This window comes from Aplidium turbinatum, chromosome 15 (assembly GCF_918807975.1).
Source record: "Aplidium turbinatum chromosome 15, kaAplTurb1.1, whole genome shotgun sequence".
NCBI lineage: Eukaryota > Metazoa > Chordata > Ascidiacea > Aplousobranchia > Polyclinidae > Aplidium > Aplidium turbinatum.
Window position 1 is genome coordinate 15,678,994 of NC_137486.1, and position 19,636 is coordinate 15,698,629.

Sequence of the window (19,636 nt, forward strand, 5' to 3'; positions counted from 1 at the left end):
TTTCGCCAATTCAAGCCGACTTTTTTCTGTTTCATGGTCATGTGCACACCATGCGGTAGCCTACACGTTTTGTGGCTTATGTTAAAGTTGAAATATTCACATGAAGCTACGATCTTAAAACTGTTCGTGTTCTGACCGGCGAAGGCAAGTGTACACTGTACAACGTGATTGATTGCCTGAGGGAGCGTCAATGCTTTGGCTATGAAATCCTCTAAATCGCAACCTCAGCAATGTTGTTGTGAAGGTTCGAACCACGAACGCAGACGTAGTCACCGACGTTGATGATTGGGAGTCTGTTTGTAGTTGTGGTGCTGTTGTTTGTTGATGATTCCATACACTAGGTTTCGTGATACATGTTTTGACTCTTTTGTTTAATTGTTCTTTCAAAATAAATAAATTCAATTTGTCCCGTCTGCACAAGTAGACGTAACTTCAAGCTGTCAGAAATCGCGGTATTGATCAAAAATGTACATTTTTTTGCTCAGTCAAGCATTCCTTTTCTCCTAAATCCACACACTCACTGCCAATGCTGTACCATCACCTTGAAACCTGCAATTTGCGTGTTTTCGTCGTCAGTGTCCATTCAGTGTAAATAGACGTAAGAACGAAAATCTTTGTAGACACCCGATTACACCGTTTTTCCATCCCGCCATGCAATTACTCCCCAACTGATTTTTGCCTTGTAATTATTTTCTAAATACTTGCTGTGTTGTAGCTTGAAGATACCTTTGAACTAAAAGGAACCTAAATATGCGTTCAGTTGGGCACGTTTAACCACAGGCAATACTCAATCTCTAATTGCACAAGTTTCAGTTAAGTTTATTTGTACAATTGAAACTTGAAAAAAATCAATTAAAATATTGCTCTACACAAGATGATGGAAAGATAAATTATGACATGTCATGCTCCTTAAAGTAGATTCCTTGTCTTCTTATTTGTAGCGTAAATAAAAAGGTTTATGTCTTGTTTATTGGCAAGCTTATTCTCGCTGATGACATGTTAAGCCACACAAATTGCACTCAATACAAAAAAAACAAAAATACGTGGATAGCATGGCGAAAGCCTATTTTCTATTTACAATGCCACATCAACACAGCAGTTCTTTGAAATTTAAGACGTGTTTGTTTTCTGAACGGTATTTAAATCGGAATTTTGAAAGTTTACACAGTTCGCTTCTAGCGATAATGCACTTTAAAAAATACCATTTATTTATTTTTATCGGTTGCGTATGTTAATGTTTGTCTCGGTTAAGTATAATAAACAAACTCAATAAATCTTTAATCTTCAACAGTGTCTTCTTAGATTGTTTTGCAAATTTGTCATTCTATTCCAAAGTTGCAGCCATAGGATGACAAGCGTTCGTCTTTGCTGTCCAACGATGCGGCTTGTACACCTTTTTCATATGGTTGGCAGTTTTCAGCTTTTGCTTTGAAGCTTCTGACCTCTAAAAGAGCTTCAATGAATTGAGAATCGTGATTCTTATGCATGTCGTCAGCTTGTGGAAGATGCAGGCGAATGTGCACTGAGTCACTGAAAAAATTATGCACATCATATCAACACAGATCTAAATAAATCGCTAAATAAAGGGCAGGTCTGCAAAATTGCCAGACTCGTTTTATTAGTCATGTGACCGGAAAGTTTGGACTTCGGTAACAGTTTAAGTCTCGTACCAGGCGGGCGCTCATGCAAGTATTTTGAAAGTTTTAATCTTTGTTTTAAAGCATCACACATACTTTCTATCTGCAAGCACGAAAAGTCGTACATTTAAATAATATGCATTTTTGTTTGACACGTTATTTTAGTTGTCTTCCATTTGATGAAATTCTATTAAACTGCATTTAGCTCAAGCTTGGAATTCATCGCTTTCTTAATACAATGATCTTGTTGCTAATCTATGAGTTTATTAGGAATGGGAATTTCATTGTTGTTTTACTTATCGCAGATAGGAAAATTAGTCTTACTTACTGCGACAATTATAAATTCAGAAACAGCTAAGTAATTCAAATAGGATCAATACATTTAGCTGGGATGGCTCCATTTGCTTATCTTTTTTGTTGCATATAACAAAACCCCATATTAATACTTACACTCTAAGCATTTCACTTCCAAATCACAAAACGCTTTTTTATCAACCGCGACGTTGCATCTGCAAAGTGGCTTAGGGAGTGGACATCGTCTACGACGCTTAGCAGGTCGTGTTTCTTCCTCCTCTTCTTCTTCTCGTAAGTTTTCTTTTCTTAAGAGCGCACCATTGATCTTTAAAAAGGGTAATTTGGTTACATCTTTATTTTTCAAACTTTTAGTGTGAGATGCGACAACTTTATTTATGGAAACAAATCTGTACTTGAAGGTATGAAAGAAGCGATGAAAATTGCTGAAGTGAAAACTTTTTAATTAATATTGTAGGCCGATACGTGTTATCGTACCGCATTGTGCGAGTCGAGATTGTTATCTTTTAATAAGAATGTGGATTGATTATGCCGTTGTAAAAATGTAAAAGACTTTTTTTTATTATCGTGATGGTACAAGTGGAGCACTTCCTGTTGTTAGTCGTCATGTTCAGACTAAGTTTTCAGAAAAGAAATTGAATTTGATTGCAGCCTTTAACATCAAAGATCATTCGAAAGATGAGCAAGACTGTATCTATTGACAGTTAACACGTGAAACAAAATTAAGAGTCAAACATTCAAAATGTGTTCAAATGAAAGACGTGCAATAGTTTAATGGCAGTATCGCTCATGAAAATGCTGATGGTCTTTCTCATTAGCCATGGCGTGCAAGAAATCAAACATTGCTTCCACGAGAAAGAACACCACCGTGGTGTACTTTGTCCGGATGTTCTAATTGTGTTTTATTACCATTATGTAAAGGTCATATGCCTTACCTCAGCGCTATATTCCATTGTGATCATGTTTTCAAATGCCGGACAGGTGACATTGCATCCTGTCGTGAAGTTCTCTTTTTCGTCGCATTTTGTCTGCAACTTTTCAGTATAAAGTTTTTTGTTACTTTCTTGCTTGTGGAAAAACGCTGACTAGCTGTAGTACATGATGCATCACATCTGTTCGCTGTGCTGGATTAGGCAGAAAGAGATGAGGAGTGCAAGTCATGATAAACTAATGAGCAAAAAGCAAAAACACTGATTTAACACATCCGAGTTTGACTGCACATGAACAATACTCACTTCAATGCATGTAACGTCTTCTTCTGTCATAGCTGAAAATTTAAACACCGCTTGTTAAACTTTTGTCATTGATTGTTCGTTATGAAAACCGAATTTTGACACAATCCCGATACCAAACCACAAAATACGTTTTCAGTTGTACATAAACTTATTTTTGCTTACTGCGTACCATAGTAAGAGACCAGATATGAATTCAGCTTTCTACTGCAAAAGTCTTGTGTGCAAATGAGATCAATGACGACTGTTTGGTGTTCTTCGGTCTCCACACCAACGAGTTGATATGCGCTGCCGTCTTCTGCTTCTGCAATAACTGACATGGTGTGTACATCCCATATCTGTTTAACGAAGGTTATAAGTTGCGACTTGCGAGTTGAAACACTGAATGGCTTTAGCTTTCATAAAAAAGTGCATTGCATATACAGATACACTACAAGATTACCATACCATTGTTGTTTTTTGTTGTCATGCTAATGTTTCTCACTTAATTCCGGGACTTTCCTTTATGAGTATGCCGTAATAAATAAAAATTCGCGTTATACGTCATATTTTGAAGCTCTGGGTGTTGATCATGAGGGTATAGTTTACAGCTATTTATTTCGCTTGCTTATGTTTTACTTACCACTAGCTTTTGTCCCTCGTTTAAAGCGACATCTTTAATGCTGTAATAAATCCTTTTTCTGTCATCGATGTCACTTGGCTGAACAAACCAGCAAACCATCTCTTCTTCATCTCTCGAAAACTTTCCTGGTGATAACGCGTTTATTTGGTCGGTCGCAGAAGAGAGAATCTCGCACCCAGCTGGTAATTGAAACAGAGAAAAAAAAGTTCTTTGTCAGAAGCAGAAGTGTAGAGATTTTGGTAATTGACTTTTGTTGAATAAATATACGACTGCTGGTACAAACTTTACAAAGTTTAAATTGCATGCTGGTTTGTTAAGTGACTGTTATATATTTTTTATTCGGCATTTTGTGCCAAAAAAAACCCACAAAGAGTATTTTTCCACATAAAACCGCCGTTTATAGACCGGACGATTTAACTGCCAACAATAGACTCACTGTAATAGTTGAGCACAAACTCGGCATTGTTTTCCGCAGTGATGGGAACGTATATAACGACATCAGCTACATTTTCAACCACAACTTCAAAATCCGTCAAATTTCCATAATAATAATTGATTGAGCTTTCTTCTTCTTTGTACGTTAGAACCAGCACGGATGTATTCAAAGAAGAGAAATTCTAATGCAAATTACAACACTGATTAGAATAGCCTTATTGTCTTATTGATTTTTGTTGACTCCAGTGATTTTTAGACTGTAAGTTTACTTGTGAGTGAAGGATGAAAGCCGAATCAACCGTCAAGAACGTTTCGGGGTAGTGTGTGGTAATTGTGGTATACCAACGCCATCTTTCAGTGTCCAGTGCTCAACTTACAAAAGAAGACAGCAAAACTAAATGATCAACGCAAGTCGCAAACACAGCGCCAGTCAGAATCAGTCCCATACAAACGTCATTATGTTTCATGGTGTGCGCTGATAAATGAGTGCCCGAACCCAAAGTTTGAGAGCAGCATAGCTTCAGTAATTTCATTGCAGTTAAACATGTATTTCTCTGTTTACTGCTACACTTTTCGAAAAATGGTTTTGAAAAGTGGTCTGGTTATTTTTACGCAGCGGTAATTTTTACCTTGTTGACGAATTACATTAACCTTCACACAACAATCGTGACTTTGCATATTTTCGGTGCATTTTGTCTTTTCACGTTTCCATTGAGTTACCAAGGAAATGAAGCAAACTCGAAAACATTCATTTGTCTGCTAACCTTGAAAGCTAGAACGGCGTTGAACGGTTGAAGGCTTGGCTTGATATGCCACGTGCGTCCTCCTTCGACAATTTCGCTTGGTAAAACGGTTTCGTCGAGTTGAATGATTGTGTCTTTCTTTTTGTCACAGATGGTATTGGGAAAACAAGCTGTATGCAAAATGGAAACATTGCTTCAATCACTGGAGAGCCATGTTTTCATAAGTTTTCTTTCATAAAAAAAAAAAAAACGAAAAGTTTTAAAGCTGACGTGAAGTCTTTTTTATTTTCCTTTGAACCTTTTTCTTTCCCACTCCAAGCGTGGAGGGGTTCTACCTTTTATTCAATATTTTTAATATATTTATAAGCAGTGTCCGATATCTTCAATGCAGACTCAAACATCAACTGTAGTGATGTTTCTAATCTATTTTATGACAAGTTACACTTCTAACGATGATGTTGAAAAGGGAATGTAATTTTTAAAAATGGGCTTGCACACGTCGTCTTATGCTATTTCTCAAACGCTTTATCCATTGTAATTGTGATATTGAATGAAGGACTAGCCGCAATATATGAAAACATAATACATTAATACAAATCCTCAACACATACCTTCTATAATTTGTGCAGTTCCGACTAGCATTAACATCAAAGTCGTCCAACTTTGAAGTTTCATCTTTTTTCTTCACAAATTCATTCAGTAAAATACTAACTACGTTGAAAATCTGAAACATTGTAACATAAACTTTGTACAACTTGTGGCCTTCTCATGTTTTAGCTCAATTCTAATTATCTTATTACAGCATTAAGAGCTCCAGTGTGAAAACACTTGATAAATCCAACATTTGTAGCGATGTCAATTTTGCAACCACACCATTTCAGCGCTTTCTTGAAAGTACCGAACAGAGAAATCTGAAAACAATCCTTTTTGCTTTTTCTACATGTCTTGCTGTCGGCGCTACAAAGCGTATAATCTAGCAGGAAGCTATCACGACATGAAGATAATTGACATCAATCTAGCTTGGGTCAAGTCGAACATTCGTGATATTGTATTTCCTCTATCTGCCTTTTTCAAGCCGAGCCTGAAAGTAACTTTACTTGCTTATTTTCATGGCAATCTTCTTTTGTTAGTATCAAATTGTAATCCATACATGCTTTTTCACATTAGCATGATTGGAAATTTATAGATTTTTGATAATCTTTCTTTGACTTTTATAATAATAATTCCATCAATTTTCGCTTTAATGAGACAAGGACATTTTGCGACGCTATCAACTTATGAAAAAAAACTTTTTTTAAACGTTTTTTGAACAAAATCACCATCTTTTGAAGCTCTGAAGAAAAATAATTTCCAGTTTCAAAAAGAAGCTCGCAACTGCTCATTGTCAATAGCTGCTAGCTAGAAGAAAGTTTTTCGTGCTTGAATGTTAATTCATTATTAATTGACATCAAATCTCCTTTTTCTTTACCTTGTATCGTGACAGCTGGTTACTGTCCAACTGTGCCCAAGGGCTTAGTGTTACAAGTCTTATAAGAAAGAAAAACATCAGCACTCCTTTTATTATGCTAAATATAAATTTATCCTGATTGGGTGTATCGAGGTGATTGCATTGCGCCTTTATGCGGTACAAGACAATTGCGAAGGAACATACAATGAAAAAGGAAAAAAAGCGTAGTTATTTTTGTTTGGGTTAAGTTTCTTTAAAAATTCAATTTCATACGATTAATTTTTTTTTGTGGCTCATGTTTCGCCACTGTGTTTCTGCGTTATTTGTACACTTCAGTAGGCAAAGGTCAAAATATGAAAAGTCGTGCACGCGCGAAACTGCGCTTGAAACTAAATTCCACGAGAAAATAACGGGTTACAAAACTTTGTATATTTTGAATATCCTTTCTTTGTTATTTAATGTAGCCTAATAAAAATCACTTTAAACAAACTTTTTGCTAGAGCGATTTCAATACTTTTTACATCATGAAAAATTTGAACCATCCACCACGCTTCTGCTTTTTCGATCGAGTCTGCTTAGAGACTACAGGATTGTTACTACTGATAGGCCTGTCAAATTGAAGCAGTTTTTAGATGATGTTTATGTTGTTACACTTACTGTTTTTTCGACGAAACGTGTTCAAGCCGTTGCTTTTTTAAATCAATATATTTTCAAAGTTTCGAAACATTTTGTTACCGAAGATAATTTCTTGTCTAGTTTCGTTTCGAAATAAGTTCCTCAGTGAAGAATTTCCTTTCGAAACTCAAACAATTTCGTTTCGTAAAACCCTTGTTATTATACCCTTTCATGGAACAAGTGACCAGACAGTTGGTGACTAACTGAAGAGTTTATTTCTCGACACCTCTTTCTGCCAGCGGAATGGCCCGTTTCGGTGAGTCCGATTCGGTGAGTCCGATTCGTTGAGTCTGATTCGGTGAGTCCGATCCCTTAACGGGGGATTTTTTCAATTTTTTTTTTAAATTATCGGGTACCGTAGCCTAATTATCATTGCCGTTTTAGGGTTAGGGGTTTGGGGTTAGGGTTAGAGGTTAGGAACTCACCGAATCGGACTCAACGAATCGGACTCACCGAATAGTAGCAGACCCTTCTGCCAGACAGTGCATTTTTTAAAAGATTTTTGTTTCATGAAAGAACCTACTTCATGCTGAGTTTGCTGGCTCACAGAGCATATTATACGCCTTGAGACATTATTATCAAAGGAAAAATCTATAATATATAAGAATTAGAAGCCAAAGCCTAAAATGTAAATTCTGTTACAATTAATATGTGCTTCTATTTCTTCTGTCTAGTAAAATAATAAAGATTAGCTGCGTATTTTTGCCTATACCGGTGTAGTATATTTTGAGAGACTGCGAAGGAAATTTACGAGACACTTTCGGTTCCTCGAATTACTTCAAACGCACAGGTTCTGAGATTCTTCGTCATGCCTTGCCAACGACGAAAAAGTTATATCGATCGTATTTCATCTTCCTTGGAAACAAGTCGGTTGTGAATGAGCTCACAACCTTGAATATGGCCGCAATAGAAGGGAAACAGAAAATTGAAAACATACAGCTAGCAAAACATCTGTAGAGTAATGTCGAGTGAATATAATAGAAAAACACTGAATGTAGAATAGATACACAAAACGTAGAGTAACAGAAAAATAAATCACGGCATGATTGTTGTAAATATTTAGCTGTTACTTTCGTTCGTAAACCAAGGTTCCTTATAACCCGAGGAGGCTCTTGTTGTATGCATGACTTGTCAAATGCCTTGTAATTGTGACAAGTTGCAGTGGAGATGATATAACTGAAAGAAAACTTGGGAAAAATGCAAGTGTTCATGGGAATTGTATCGCCATGTTAGTTTCCGACGTATTTCTTAATTTTCCATTTTAAAATGATAATATTTTTTCAGTTTAAATTCGTCGTTAAAACGCACGCCACAGCTGCCCAAACTCGTTCATTTGCATCCCGCCTTATTTTGCTCGTCGATGATTAAGTAAAATTATAGTTAACGACTAGTTCCATGCGATTTAAGATTAATAAAGTAGTCTAAATTGTGAAACACGCGAAGATGAATTAGATTTTCATACGTCGTCCATGTTATAGCTTGCGTTTCGGAACGTTCCTATTTTGTTTAGTTTTTGGTTCAAAGGTCATTTTGGTGTGAACTCAGCTGTTACTTTTGTTTTCATTGCGGTATTTTTGATTGTGAATAGTTCTTGGTATTTCGTAAGGTTAACAAACTGCCTGCGCATGACCGGGAAATTAAGCTTGATATTTGGGGATGATTTCGATTTGTTAACCGTACTGCTGTTGAAGCAGCCACTGTTACAGATAACGTGCATTTGCGTTGTCAAAGCTGAAGTTGGATTCTTTTACCATTTAGTGTTTAGAACGTATGTGTCAAACTCCCGGCTCGCGGGCCAAATCCGCCCCGCGATGCAACATTTTTTGGCCCTCAGGATGGTATTAAATTCTTTTTAAATCTGGCCCGCCGATATGCTGCATCACAAACAACTTCAAGTTTTAATCAATAATAAACTTACATAACTAAAATAAACAATAATGAAGTTATACGTGATTAAAACTTAATAAATGTTTAGTTTATAAGCACTGTACACTACAGTCACAGTGCATATTGGCACGAGCCAAAGTTCTCAATATGCTTCATTAAAGGACATTCTGGGTAGGCCATATTGACGAATTTATTGACAAAATCAAGAAATCTGGCGATTTTTAAAGAAAATAAACAGAAATTCACACAGGAGTCGCCTTACTGATGAACACCTGTCTTCGATCATGAGGATTTCTTCAGCTGAGAGTTTGACCCCAAAAGTTGATAAACTTGCATCCAAAATGAAAAGCCAAGTATCGGGGTTAAAGTAGTATGCGTTACAAATGCGCAAAGTAAACTTTCGTGTAAGTTTTTCCTTGCTTTTTAGAGGCATGTTTGTGTTTTTCGGTTTTAGTTTGAATATTGTTTTCCTTCGCTGCTTTGAAAAGGCTTTACTGAAAGCCATAAGCAAGAAACACAACTGATATTTTTCTTTATTTAATAACCCTATCTTGACTTTAGATATGACTTGACCTGAGTTTACTTTTTTTAAACTTTAATCATGTTTCGGTAAATGTGCAACCAGGGCCGGATTTAGACCACGAGAGGCCCTAGACTATTCCATTTGTGAGGCCCCTTCCTATTTTTGAGCTCACAATTTCTCTAAACAACATCACATGTCATTGCTTAATATTAAAAATATGAGTGCATTAAACTCTTCGTTCTTTTCATTTTCCACATTCACGGGTGCAAATTTTTAATTAAAAGAATAAAAATTTAGTTAAGGCAATTTTGCTTTTAATTTTAATTTCTTTGATCAAACAACCGTTACAATAATTGTAAAGTTTATTTACGAGGACATAAGAAATATTTACAGCCATCAAATAGAGTAAGACTATGCTACCAATTTTTTCTCTAGCTTTCGTCAAAGCAATATCATGCAAAAGTTCATCAAAATTTATCTGTTTAAGTTTGTCACTCTCAATGCACAAAATGCTCAGTGCGGACAACCTTTCTTGAAACATTGTCGATCTCAGTTTATTTTTGATGCTTTTGAGCCTTGAGAAAGATCTCTCTCCTGAGCAGTTAGTGACCATTAAGCTTAGAAACAGTCTTAATATTGTTTCCAGATTAGGAAAGGCAGTGTTAATTTTTTCCTTGCACATAATTTCATAAAGGTCTCCATGAGACAAGGAAATAGATTGCTCTTCTGTACCGGCAAGCCCTTGGTTTTGTGTTACACGTAGGCTTGGTTTTGTGTCTCACGTAGGCTACAAATGAAATCAGTAAGTTTCGGGTCAACATCTTCCGGATACGCTTCCTTTATACGCCTTGTACAATTTCTACATTAGTTGCTTTCAGATTAGCAAGAAAGAGTAACATTTCTGCAATGTCACGGTACACATTAGCTCTTCTTCTTAAATTGGCTTCAAGTGCGTCGAGCATAGAGATAAAGAAATTTATTTTAAACCTTTCTTTCAAAGAGAGTTCACTTAAAGCGTCAGGTGCATATCTTTGTCTCCTAGTGACAGTTCTGTAGTTAATATTCGGCAAGGTTGCTTTTGCCTGGTGATCAAACTCGTCAAACTCATTTCTAATTTCGCTTAGAAAGTCTGTCAAACTAGTTGTGTATAGAATTTTCTACTCTGAAAGGCTTGATACATATATATACTTTAGGTAGGGTTTAAACTTGTCAAGTTTTTAAAAGAATTACAAACTTTGAAACCGAATTTCGAGGCCCCTTGACGTTGAGGCCCTAGGCTTCAGCCTGCCTAGCCTATTGGTAAATCCGGCCCTGTGTGCAACCCATATGCTCAAAATCGCTGGCAAAACCACCTATTGTTGCAAAGTCGGAATTTCCTTGAAATATATTTTACAATAGATATTGAACTAGTCTGGCCCGCGACTGGTACTGATTTTTTAATTTTGGCCCGGGGTGCATTTGAGTTTGACACCCCTGGTTTAGAACCTGTATTTGCCCCGGAAGGAGGTTGTTTTTTGTTTCACTTTATGACACAAATTAGCTTTCAAATATCTTGATAGTTTTGTTATCTTTGTGTTTTTAATGTTATTTTCCTTAAATTATTACTGACAATAAAAGCTAAACTGAGCTATTTCTTTTGCTGCTTACACCAAGCAATTTAAAGTTGCAAATAAGTTTATTTATACAAATTACGTACATATCACAATACACTGAAAATTTAAAATATATAAATAAAGTTAACAACGTAACAAAGTGTTTTCAGCACAATTAAAAAAATGCATGGTTCTTGCCCAATGCCGGATGAGTCGCTCTTCAAATGGAGCATATTAGAAAATTATGCTGAGAGCGCGCAGACTGGCACAAAACTGAAAAGCAACTTACGAAGAGTGGTCAAAATTAGATCCATACTTAAATATTCAAATGATTTTCAACGTTGCAAAATGTTTCACAAATTGCTTTATTCAGAGACACAAGGGTAACGCCTGAACTAAAATTTTCTTTCATAATGACAAGGTTCTGTCTGAAAGCAATGATAATAGTAACAAAATTATTTTATGATGAATAAACTTCAAAAGCTTTATGTTCTTTAATCTCTTTTTGAAGCAAAAAGTTCGTCTTCTCCGTGGCATATCGAAATACTTGTACACCTTGTCTTTATATTAAGCAGCTATCAAGTATCATTTGTCAGGTTGCTACAGAAGCTTCAGGGAGTTGAGTATCTGGATTCTGATGCATGTAGTCAGCTTGTGGAAGATGCACGAAAACGTGCACTGACCCACTGAAAAAGACAAATCGCATTAGAAAATGCATCCAGTACGAGCAAAATTAATAGTTCACTGAACTGTTCGATGACCACATTCTGTTAGTTGTTTGTCCATTACCTTTCTAAGGGTGTAATCGTTTATGAACAATTACTGTATATTTTTTATGGATGGATGGTCATTTATTTTTGTTTGAATGCGAAACAAAACGTACAGTGTGCATCCAATGAGAGAGTGCGAAAGACCGTAGCCCTAAAAAGGCGTAGGAGGTCGTCGAGTCTGCACTCTCTCTAATATAGTTGTAATTTGCCCATTCATCAGTTACATAATGAAACTATTACCGGTAAACCGTATAATAAGGTTAAATAATGGGCGGAGCTACTATCTTTTATTGGACATTTTCACGCTTGTGACTTAAAATGCCTGTGCTTAATACTTTCGTTGTTATTCAATCGTACATTTTGCTTCATTTTAAAGACATAAGCTTGTCAATTGCAACAACGAAATCCGCTGTCGGTTTCTAAAATTCCACTACTCACATCCAAAGCAATCCACGTCGGGATCACAAAATGCATGCTTATTGACAGCTCTTCTGCAGTTGCATAACTCTTTTGGCAACGGGCATTTTCCTCTTCGCCTTCTCTTGCGGTTTGCTCCGTTTGTCTTATTGGATTTTTGCACTCCGGAAACCAGGTTTTCATCTGGGTCATCATTTGATACTTCACCGGACCTGAGAAAGGTACCCGCAGCCTGCAAATAGATTGGAACAATAATTATCAACTATAAAAACACCGAGAGAGGTTTTTTCTTATATTAATCCTGCATAGCGAAAAGTTATAATTATAATGTCACCAAAATTGTTTGATAGTTTGTTCTAAAGTTTATGCAGTATATACTATATACATGCGAATCAATCATGCCAGAATCAATAAAATTTTTACTAAACTTGTGCTATGCTTTGCATATGATATTACACAAAGTTAAATTGTTCCATTAATCAAATTTAAATTAATTTGATGATGACTGCAAACATGTCCAAGAACTGCATATTGACGCTAACTAAACTTCTGTCTGGCATCACTGTTGACATGTTTTACTACTTTGCGCACCTCATAACCGAATTCCTCCATCACCATATTATTCAGTGCAGGACAAGTAACGTCGCATTGCAGGTATTGTACGTTTTCTCTTTCTTCGCACAGTCGTTGTATCTGTAAGAAGATTATTTGATTATTAGCTTAAATTCATTATTATTGTTAATTTTCCTAGCCATTTGTGCAGACAAGCTAATTTAACAATTTTAAGTCACGATACTTGATAAGAGTTAATCTTCCTTATTGATTAAAACAATACGTACTTCCGGAATAAAATTGGCGTAATTTGAAAAAAAGTTAAAATACTTACTCCAATGCATGTGATGTCTCCCTCCGTCATTGCTGCAAAAATATAAAATTGGGTGAAATTGATATTCATATCATCATTATCAACACTATATGTCAAGTATTAACCTTATAAACAATTACGTATGCAGTGGGCGTGATACTAAATTCTTACACTGTTTTCGACAGCAATACTACTTATGCTTACTGTAGTAAGAGATGACAAATGAGTTCAATTGGTTGTTACAATTGTTTCTTGTGCATGTGAGGTCAACCATAATGGTTTGGTGATCCTGTGTTTCCGCTGCAACAAGTTCGTGTGCCTTTCCATTTTTGGCTCGGGCAATTACTGACATCGAGTGTAAATCCCTGATCTAAAATGAAAATAACGTATTGAGAAAAAATGCACGAAAATTGCTGATTACTCTGTTTTACCTTAGAAGCGTTTTTATTCAAATTGGAATCGTGCATGCAGCATGCTGTAAAGTTTTTGCAAGAGAACTTCGTAGCTCTTATGGCATAATAAAGAAATAAACATTTTACAAACGACCATTTGTAAAATAACACTGATATAGACTTCCACATACTGTGAGTTCTTGTCCATCGGCGAGGGATACACCTTTGAGGCTGAAATATATTCTCTTTCGGTCATCATTGTCGCGTGGCTGAATGAACCAACATTTCGCTGGCTTCTCTCTCATAGAAAGAAATGGTGCAGAAACTATTTGATCACTTGCGGAGACTTGCATTTCACAACCAGCTAAAATTGTAAAAACACCGTTGAATGTTACTTGAACAAGTTTGGTTGAAAACATTGACATCAAGTGTCTCACATTTGGACAACTGATGTTGATGTGATGTTTTTGCGTCTGACGTCTACTCCAGATACACATTTTACTTGCTCCACCGTGGCATACGATCTATTTAATATAACTACTTTACGCAATACGCATCCACTAACAAAAGTAACTACTTTACGCATCCACTAACAAAAGTTGTCCATTGAGCAGATATTCCCAACATCCCGCTGCAGAATATTTAAAGTCTATTGAACAGTTTCGTTGACGTAACTCACTGTAATATTTGAGCATAAAGTCTACGCGGCTCTGTGCTGTCACTGGCACGAAGATGATGATGCTGGCTACGTTTGACCTCACAAGTTCAAAGTCCGTGAGATCTCCATAGTAATACTCGATCGATTTCTTTTGGCCTTCATACGTTATCACCATCACAGATGTAAGAAAGGTCGAGAAGTTCTGATGTAACATATAAGTCCAATTAGAACTGCCTTTAGGCTAGGATTGATTAAAGTATTTTGTGTCGTGACTATTCAGATTGACCCGGGAAAGTTATGATTTATGTTTAAAAAAACTTTAGTATCTTTGCGTTTGCTGCTTATACCACAAGACCCGACCACGAGATTATAAGCTGCGCTAAAGCGTAGCCGAAATGAAGGAGTGTCAAAAATGCACACTGGCTAGGAATGTATTAAAAATAAATATGATTGCAACAAATGCGTAAAAAATTTATTAATTTTTTTACTGTTGTGTGAAGTGCTAACCCACAGTGCTTCAAGTAAAGCTAGTTTAAAATATTCAAAGGTTATCGGATACGTGTATAGCCAAAATCCAACCCACGGCATATGACGTCAAACAAAGTTATGCAGGCCTTTTACATACAGGAAGCGATTTTCCTGACAATAAATTGTTCAATCAAAAAGACTTGCTTTTGGACGTTAATCACCACTCACCTTGAAAGCAAGAACAGCGTTGAATGGCATGTCGCTGGGTTTGATGTACCATGCTCTTCCTTGTCTGCGAACTCTTTCGCTTTGCCGGATATCCGAGTTGTGTTGAACGATAGAATCCCTTTCTTTATTGCAAGCAGAATTGGACAAACAAACTGCGAGGAATAAATCCAAGTCAAAACCGTGTATCATAAAATTCTTTTGGAGAAACGCTTGTTTTTCAATCTTAAAAGATAACTATCTTAATTTTCCATTTTAATGCTTTTTTAATAAGATGCGGCGTGACACTGATGTTGCTTTTCACTTTTCAAAAGGTAAAAAGAGGGTGTTTCGTTTTGGACTTATTCATTAACTGTCTGACTTTGTTTAAGAAAATATCATGGAAAATGAATAATAATAATACTGTATTAAAACTCGACCGGAAAATCCTTGACAACTCAGTTTCGTCTAATGTTTATTGTCCATTGAAGTTTAAATGTGCGTACCTGCTAATATCTGGGGTATTCCCACCAGCATCAATGCAAAACTTGTGAAAATTTGAACTTTCATTTCTGCTTTGAATTAAACGTCGATAATAACAAAGTAATTGCTAGCTATGTTGAAACCTGAAACCATAATTTATGCAAACAATATGAAACCAATGTTCTAGCTAGCATAACACACATTATTATATAGATACTGTTTCGCTGCGAAACTAACTTCACAAAGCGAACAACAGTTTTTCTATAGAATTTCATATTTGAACAGTTTTTTTTTTCTGCTGAAATTCAATCAAAACTCTGTGAAACATTTTTCCAGAACTTTTTGTTTTCAGTAAATTTTAGTTCTTCGTCGCCTTCCTACTCTCGCCATCCACACAATGATGTGGCATTCGCTCTACCTGAGCTACTTCTTGACAAACAACTTCTTCTCGCTGTCTGCAAAGCTAAAGTGAGCGTTTGAAAACAAATTTCACCACATTGGCGATGGCGAAAGATGACTAACAGATTGCCGTAATCTCGAAACCATCAAACCATTAATTTATATCGCGAGAAAATTAAAAAAAAAAAGTGTTTTGAGTGGTTACTAATATTCTTTGGCCCTTTTTCGTTGTGTGTTGATTCACCCGCAAAAGACCAATCTCGGCGAACGCAAGCATTTGCATCATTTTCTTTCTTGATTGATTTTTTTCTGGTATCACTGTCAGCAATGTTTCTGTGCTCGAGAGCGGTGTTCTACACTAACTGACCTGGCACTCAGAGAAATGTCCCATTTTATCACTCTAAATATAGCGTCATTTTCGATGCCTATATTTCTGTACGTTTATTTTGAGCAAATCAAAGATTTAAATTAATTGAAACGTTAAATGTGAACAATGAACCGACCTTTCAACTTACAAATCTACCACCACTGTTGAAACTCTGTGCTTCAAAAAACAAATTTTGATGCAATTTCACGTTGCTCTGATCCACCGGGCTCAAATTACTTCCTTGGCTGTTGCAGTCATATCGCATATTGACTAGACATTCGATTTTGAAGTATAATGTTGACTGCTGTAGTATTTAAAAAAAGCAATTCCTCGAAATTGCTTGATAAAAGAATCACTTACAACACTGTCAAATACATGCGGATAGCAAGTTATTTGAATAGTTTTTATTTTGCATGTTTGATTAATTCATTTTCATCCTTTTCTTCTAAGAAATTTCATGAATCGTGAAATATCATGTGATATAGCTCATCTAATATAGCGAGAAAGAAGAACAAAATAAATCGCTTGGCATCAAACTAAAACAGGTTATTATTCACTTTCAAAACATCTTGTTTTCACTCAGGTTGCACAAATATATTTCCTGGATTAAAGGTTTTTATGGCCATTCGTGATGTTTTCTGCGCATTGATCTTTTTCGCGGTTGCATTTTCTTTTGGCTGATTTGCATTAAAGGGATTTTGTTCACTATCTTTAATTAATCCACTTTTAATTAATCCAGCTATCTAGTTCTTATGTAATTGCTGTTGTGAAACACCCAATATTTCTACGGGGATTTGTTTGTAAGGGGGTTTTGACAGGTAAAAAAACGGAAAAAAAAAATTGAAATAGACTTCGTGGGTTAAGATTATTTATCTTAAACATTTTTTCATTAACAAGTGATTAATTGAAAAATTGTTTTCCTCAGATTAGGAATTTTTTCGAAGATTAATCTTCAAACTTCTCTTCGACCAACATCTTCAAACTTTAATTTTCGACAGCTCACTTTGAGTAATCGCTTTTTGGTGATTGGAAAACACGGATCCAGTCAGCAAATCAACATTATTTTTCAACGTCTGCAGACGCTAAAGCAACATAAAAAAAACTGATTTGCTGACTGACAACTAATTTTTCTTGCACTTTATCATCCCTCACGTGTAGTGCGAAAGCAAATCGTATCGAAACATCAAGGAAAAGAACCAGTTTATTTATTTCTACTTCATCGTTATTTGCTTTAATTCCGCAGTATCAGCATCATGGCGAAAGGTCATGTGACTTTGAATAATCACCATTTTATTGCTCTATTATTTTTCACGTTTCTTCAAATTTGGACATCATTTATAAACTGATCTTAACATTTTAATTGTGCATTGGACTTTCGCCAATATTTCACAAGAACACATTATTTTCCTCTTGCCTTAACACTGGAAAACTTTCTTAAATGCGAAAAATGTTTAGCAGTTCTTTTATCATCTTTGTGGTATCATGTTTTTTGTGATGTATTTCGTTATCCACAACGATACGAAAATGAAGTAAGTCGTCAGATCCAATTTAGTCATGTTTACTCCCTGCACTGGTTGTAGAATTATATATAGATCAACCTGATTACACTTTGTCAATAACATTTAGTCTTAGCTTTACTTCGGTCTTATTAAGAAATCTTGTCAAAGGTTAGTCAAAGCCGTGGCAATAGCTCTCAATTAACTTTGATTGTTATATTTTAGTTATTGACGCTTGTTGCTTCTTTTTCGCTCATAAACTTTGAAATACAATTGCCCTTACGAACCTCATTTGTGTCCTTAGGTTAATTAGTTATTGCCTTTTTGTTATAATGAACTTTAAGTTTGTTGCTCACGCGATCGTGTGGTGCTCTAAGTTTATTTTCGAAAAACTTTTTCGTTTATTTTGTGGCGGAGTTGGAAAATGGACGGAAGCTCCAATTAGCATTCTTTGTAAGAAGGTGCTAATGACAATTGTGTGAGAATGCAGGGACCAGAATATCTTCTGTTACTTTCCATCTGAAACAAGGTCATGTATCTTTTATCGGAAATTCTTAATTGGGACTTTGTTTTACAAAGACTTCTGTCATGTTACTGGTATTTAAGGGAAGGGCACGCAAGAACCGCTTATTAGCGACAACCAACACTTTACTTTGTCTGGCTTTGTTATTAGTGTGACTAGAATAGAAGAATGTGACCGCCATACTTTCTTGTAAACCTGGTTACTTAAGACTCACTAGATGTCTCTGCAGAGTTAAATATTAACGAAAGTCAGATCTTGCTTCCTTTTTTCACTTTCTTTTCAGTTTTTTTGTCGTTTTAAGGCTTGTTATGCTTGATGGTTCAAGATTTGCTTCAAATGACAAGGTATAAGAATCCAAAAAATGCCCTCATATTTGAGTATGGCTTTAAGTGTGTTCCCAATGCACAGCTTCGTGTTCATCATCAGTTTCGAACTGATGATCATTGGAGCGTCGTGGTTGTGCTCTCACCACTCGGGCACGTTAACGACATCTATAGCTTCAGGTTATCGATTTACGTTTTCTAGCTACAAAACCTAGTACTTTTTGTATTGATTCGACATCAGCAGATGTTGAATCAATATAAAAAGACCATTCTTTCCGACCTGGGTTAGGATCCTACATTTTTGCTGCGTCATGGTGTGAGTGTGACCCATCACGGCATCACGCACTCTTTTATTTTGTGGTTTAATTAATGTCTTTGTAGTTTAACTACAGTTATGGCCTTTTCTTTCCAAGTTGTGACTTTTATCTTTGTCTTAGCTTTTTTTCTATTTGGGTATTTCATTCATTATTATCAGCAACTTTTCGATAAAATTGTTATGTGCAGTACCTTGTTGTTATACAACAGCTTTTCAATAAGTTATGTCGATAATTATTACTTACAACTGCTTTTAAAAAAAACGCACCTTCAATTACACCACATTGTTTAAAATTTTGTCTTTAATTCTATTTCATATAACTTTGAAGTTTAAAAAGCGACAACGTATAATTTTCGTAATGTTTCAAAGGCTTTGTGTAAATATGGACTGCTACTCGAAAATTAAAATTTTTATATTCGCTTGTCGATATTTCTCAAATGAAGATAGTGCTGCATCATGCCGTGTGGCTGTGCTTCAATCTTTTTGCAGTTTTCGCCCTTAGGCTCAACTTTGCAGGCGTCTTGAAGCATATTTTACCTGATACAATTTCAAACTATTTTTAACGTTACTTCTGTATTGTTTTTTTGTTGTCAGTAGTTTTTTTTCGCATAAGCATTCTTCGTGCATGACATTTCAGCATAGCGAAATAGTTTTGAAAATAGCCAGTTTTGTTGCTTTTCTGAAGCCCCAGCTTTGTTCCTTGAGAAACGAATGACCTTGTTACATCCATGTTCATTCACACACCATTATTAAGGTTTTCGGAATGAAACCTGTTTGAATACTCCCTACTACTACTTTTACTTAAAGTCTCATACTATGATTGTATTCCATAACAATATAACCACCTGTA

The 19,636-nt window shown here is 35.8% G+C and overlaps 3 protein-coding genes across 3 annotated transcripts in view; 1 reads left to right on the forward strand and 2 right to left on the reverse strand.

Moving 5' to 3' along the window:
- Positions 1-19,636, forward strand: part of LOC145784149 (AP-1 complex subunit beta-1-like) — a 71,449-nt gene that overhangs the window by 27,054 nt on the left and 24,759 nt on the right. The window lies entirely within an intron of this gene.
- LOC145784154 (uncharacterized) lies at positions 837-5,706 on the reverse strand. The gene is made up of 9 exons (XM_082595913.1): positions 5,593-5,706; positions 5,003-5,151; positions 4,240-4,420; positions 3,804-3,982; positions 3,354-3,519; positions 3,185-3,216; positions 2,885-2,983; positions 2,088-2,256; positions 837-1,530 (listed from the first exon to the last, which is right to left on the reverse strand). The coding sequence occupies exons 1-9, from the start codon at positions 5,654-5,656 to the stop codon at positions 1,445-1,447; spliced, it is 1,125 nt and encodes a 374-aa protein (XP_082452039.1). The 5' UTR covers positions 5,657-5,706; the 3' UTR covers positions 837-1,444.
- Positions 11,176-15,507, reverse strand: LOC145784152 (uncharacterized). The gene is made up of 9 exons (XM_082595910.1): positions 15,386-15,507; positions 14,904-15,055; positions 14,229-14,409; positions 13,741-13,913; positions 13,362-13,527; positions 13,179-13,210; positions 12,884-12,985; positions 12,314-12,524; positions 11,176-11,791 (listed from the first exon to the last, which is right to left on the reverse strand). Exons 1-9 carry the CDS (start codon positions 15,447-15,449, stop codon positions 11,706-11,708), a joined length of 1,167 nt encoding a protein of 388 aa, XP_082452036.1. The 5' UTR covers positions 15,450-15,507; the 3' UTR covers positions 11,176-11,705.

Excerpts from the sequence above, each read along its gene's own strand:
- LOC145784154 (XM_082595913.1), bottom strand. The coding sequence starts at position 5,656 with ATGAAACTTCAAAGTTGGACGACTTTGATGTTAATGCTAGTCGGAACT. Across the intron at positions 4,421-5,002 it reads ACGCCGTTCTAGCTTTCAAG|AATTTCTCTTCTTTGAATAC; the intron begins GTTAGCAGACAA and ends AATTTGCATTAG. Across the intron at positions 1,531-2,087 it reads GGAAGTGAAATGCTTAGAGT|TGACTCAGTGCACATTCGCC; the intron begins GTAAGTATTAAT and ends TAATTTTTTCAG.
- LOC145784152 (XM_082595910.1), bottom strand. The coding sequence starts at position 15,449 with ATGAAAGTTCAAATTTTCACAAGTTTTGCATTGATGCTGGTGGGAATA. Across the intron at positions 14,410-14,903 it reads ACGCTGTTCTTGCTTTCAAG|AACTTCTCGACCTTTCTTAC; the intron begins GTGAGTGGTGAT and ends ATGTTACATCAG. Across the intron at positions 12,986-13,178 it reads GAGACATCACATGCATTGGA|ATACAACGACTGTGCGAAGA; the intron begins GTAAGTATTTTA and ends ATCTTCTTACAG.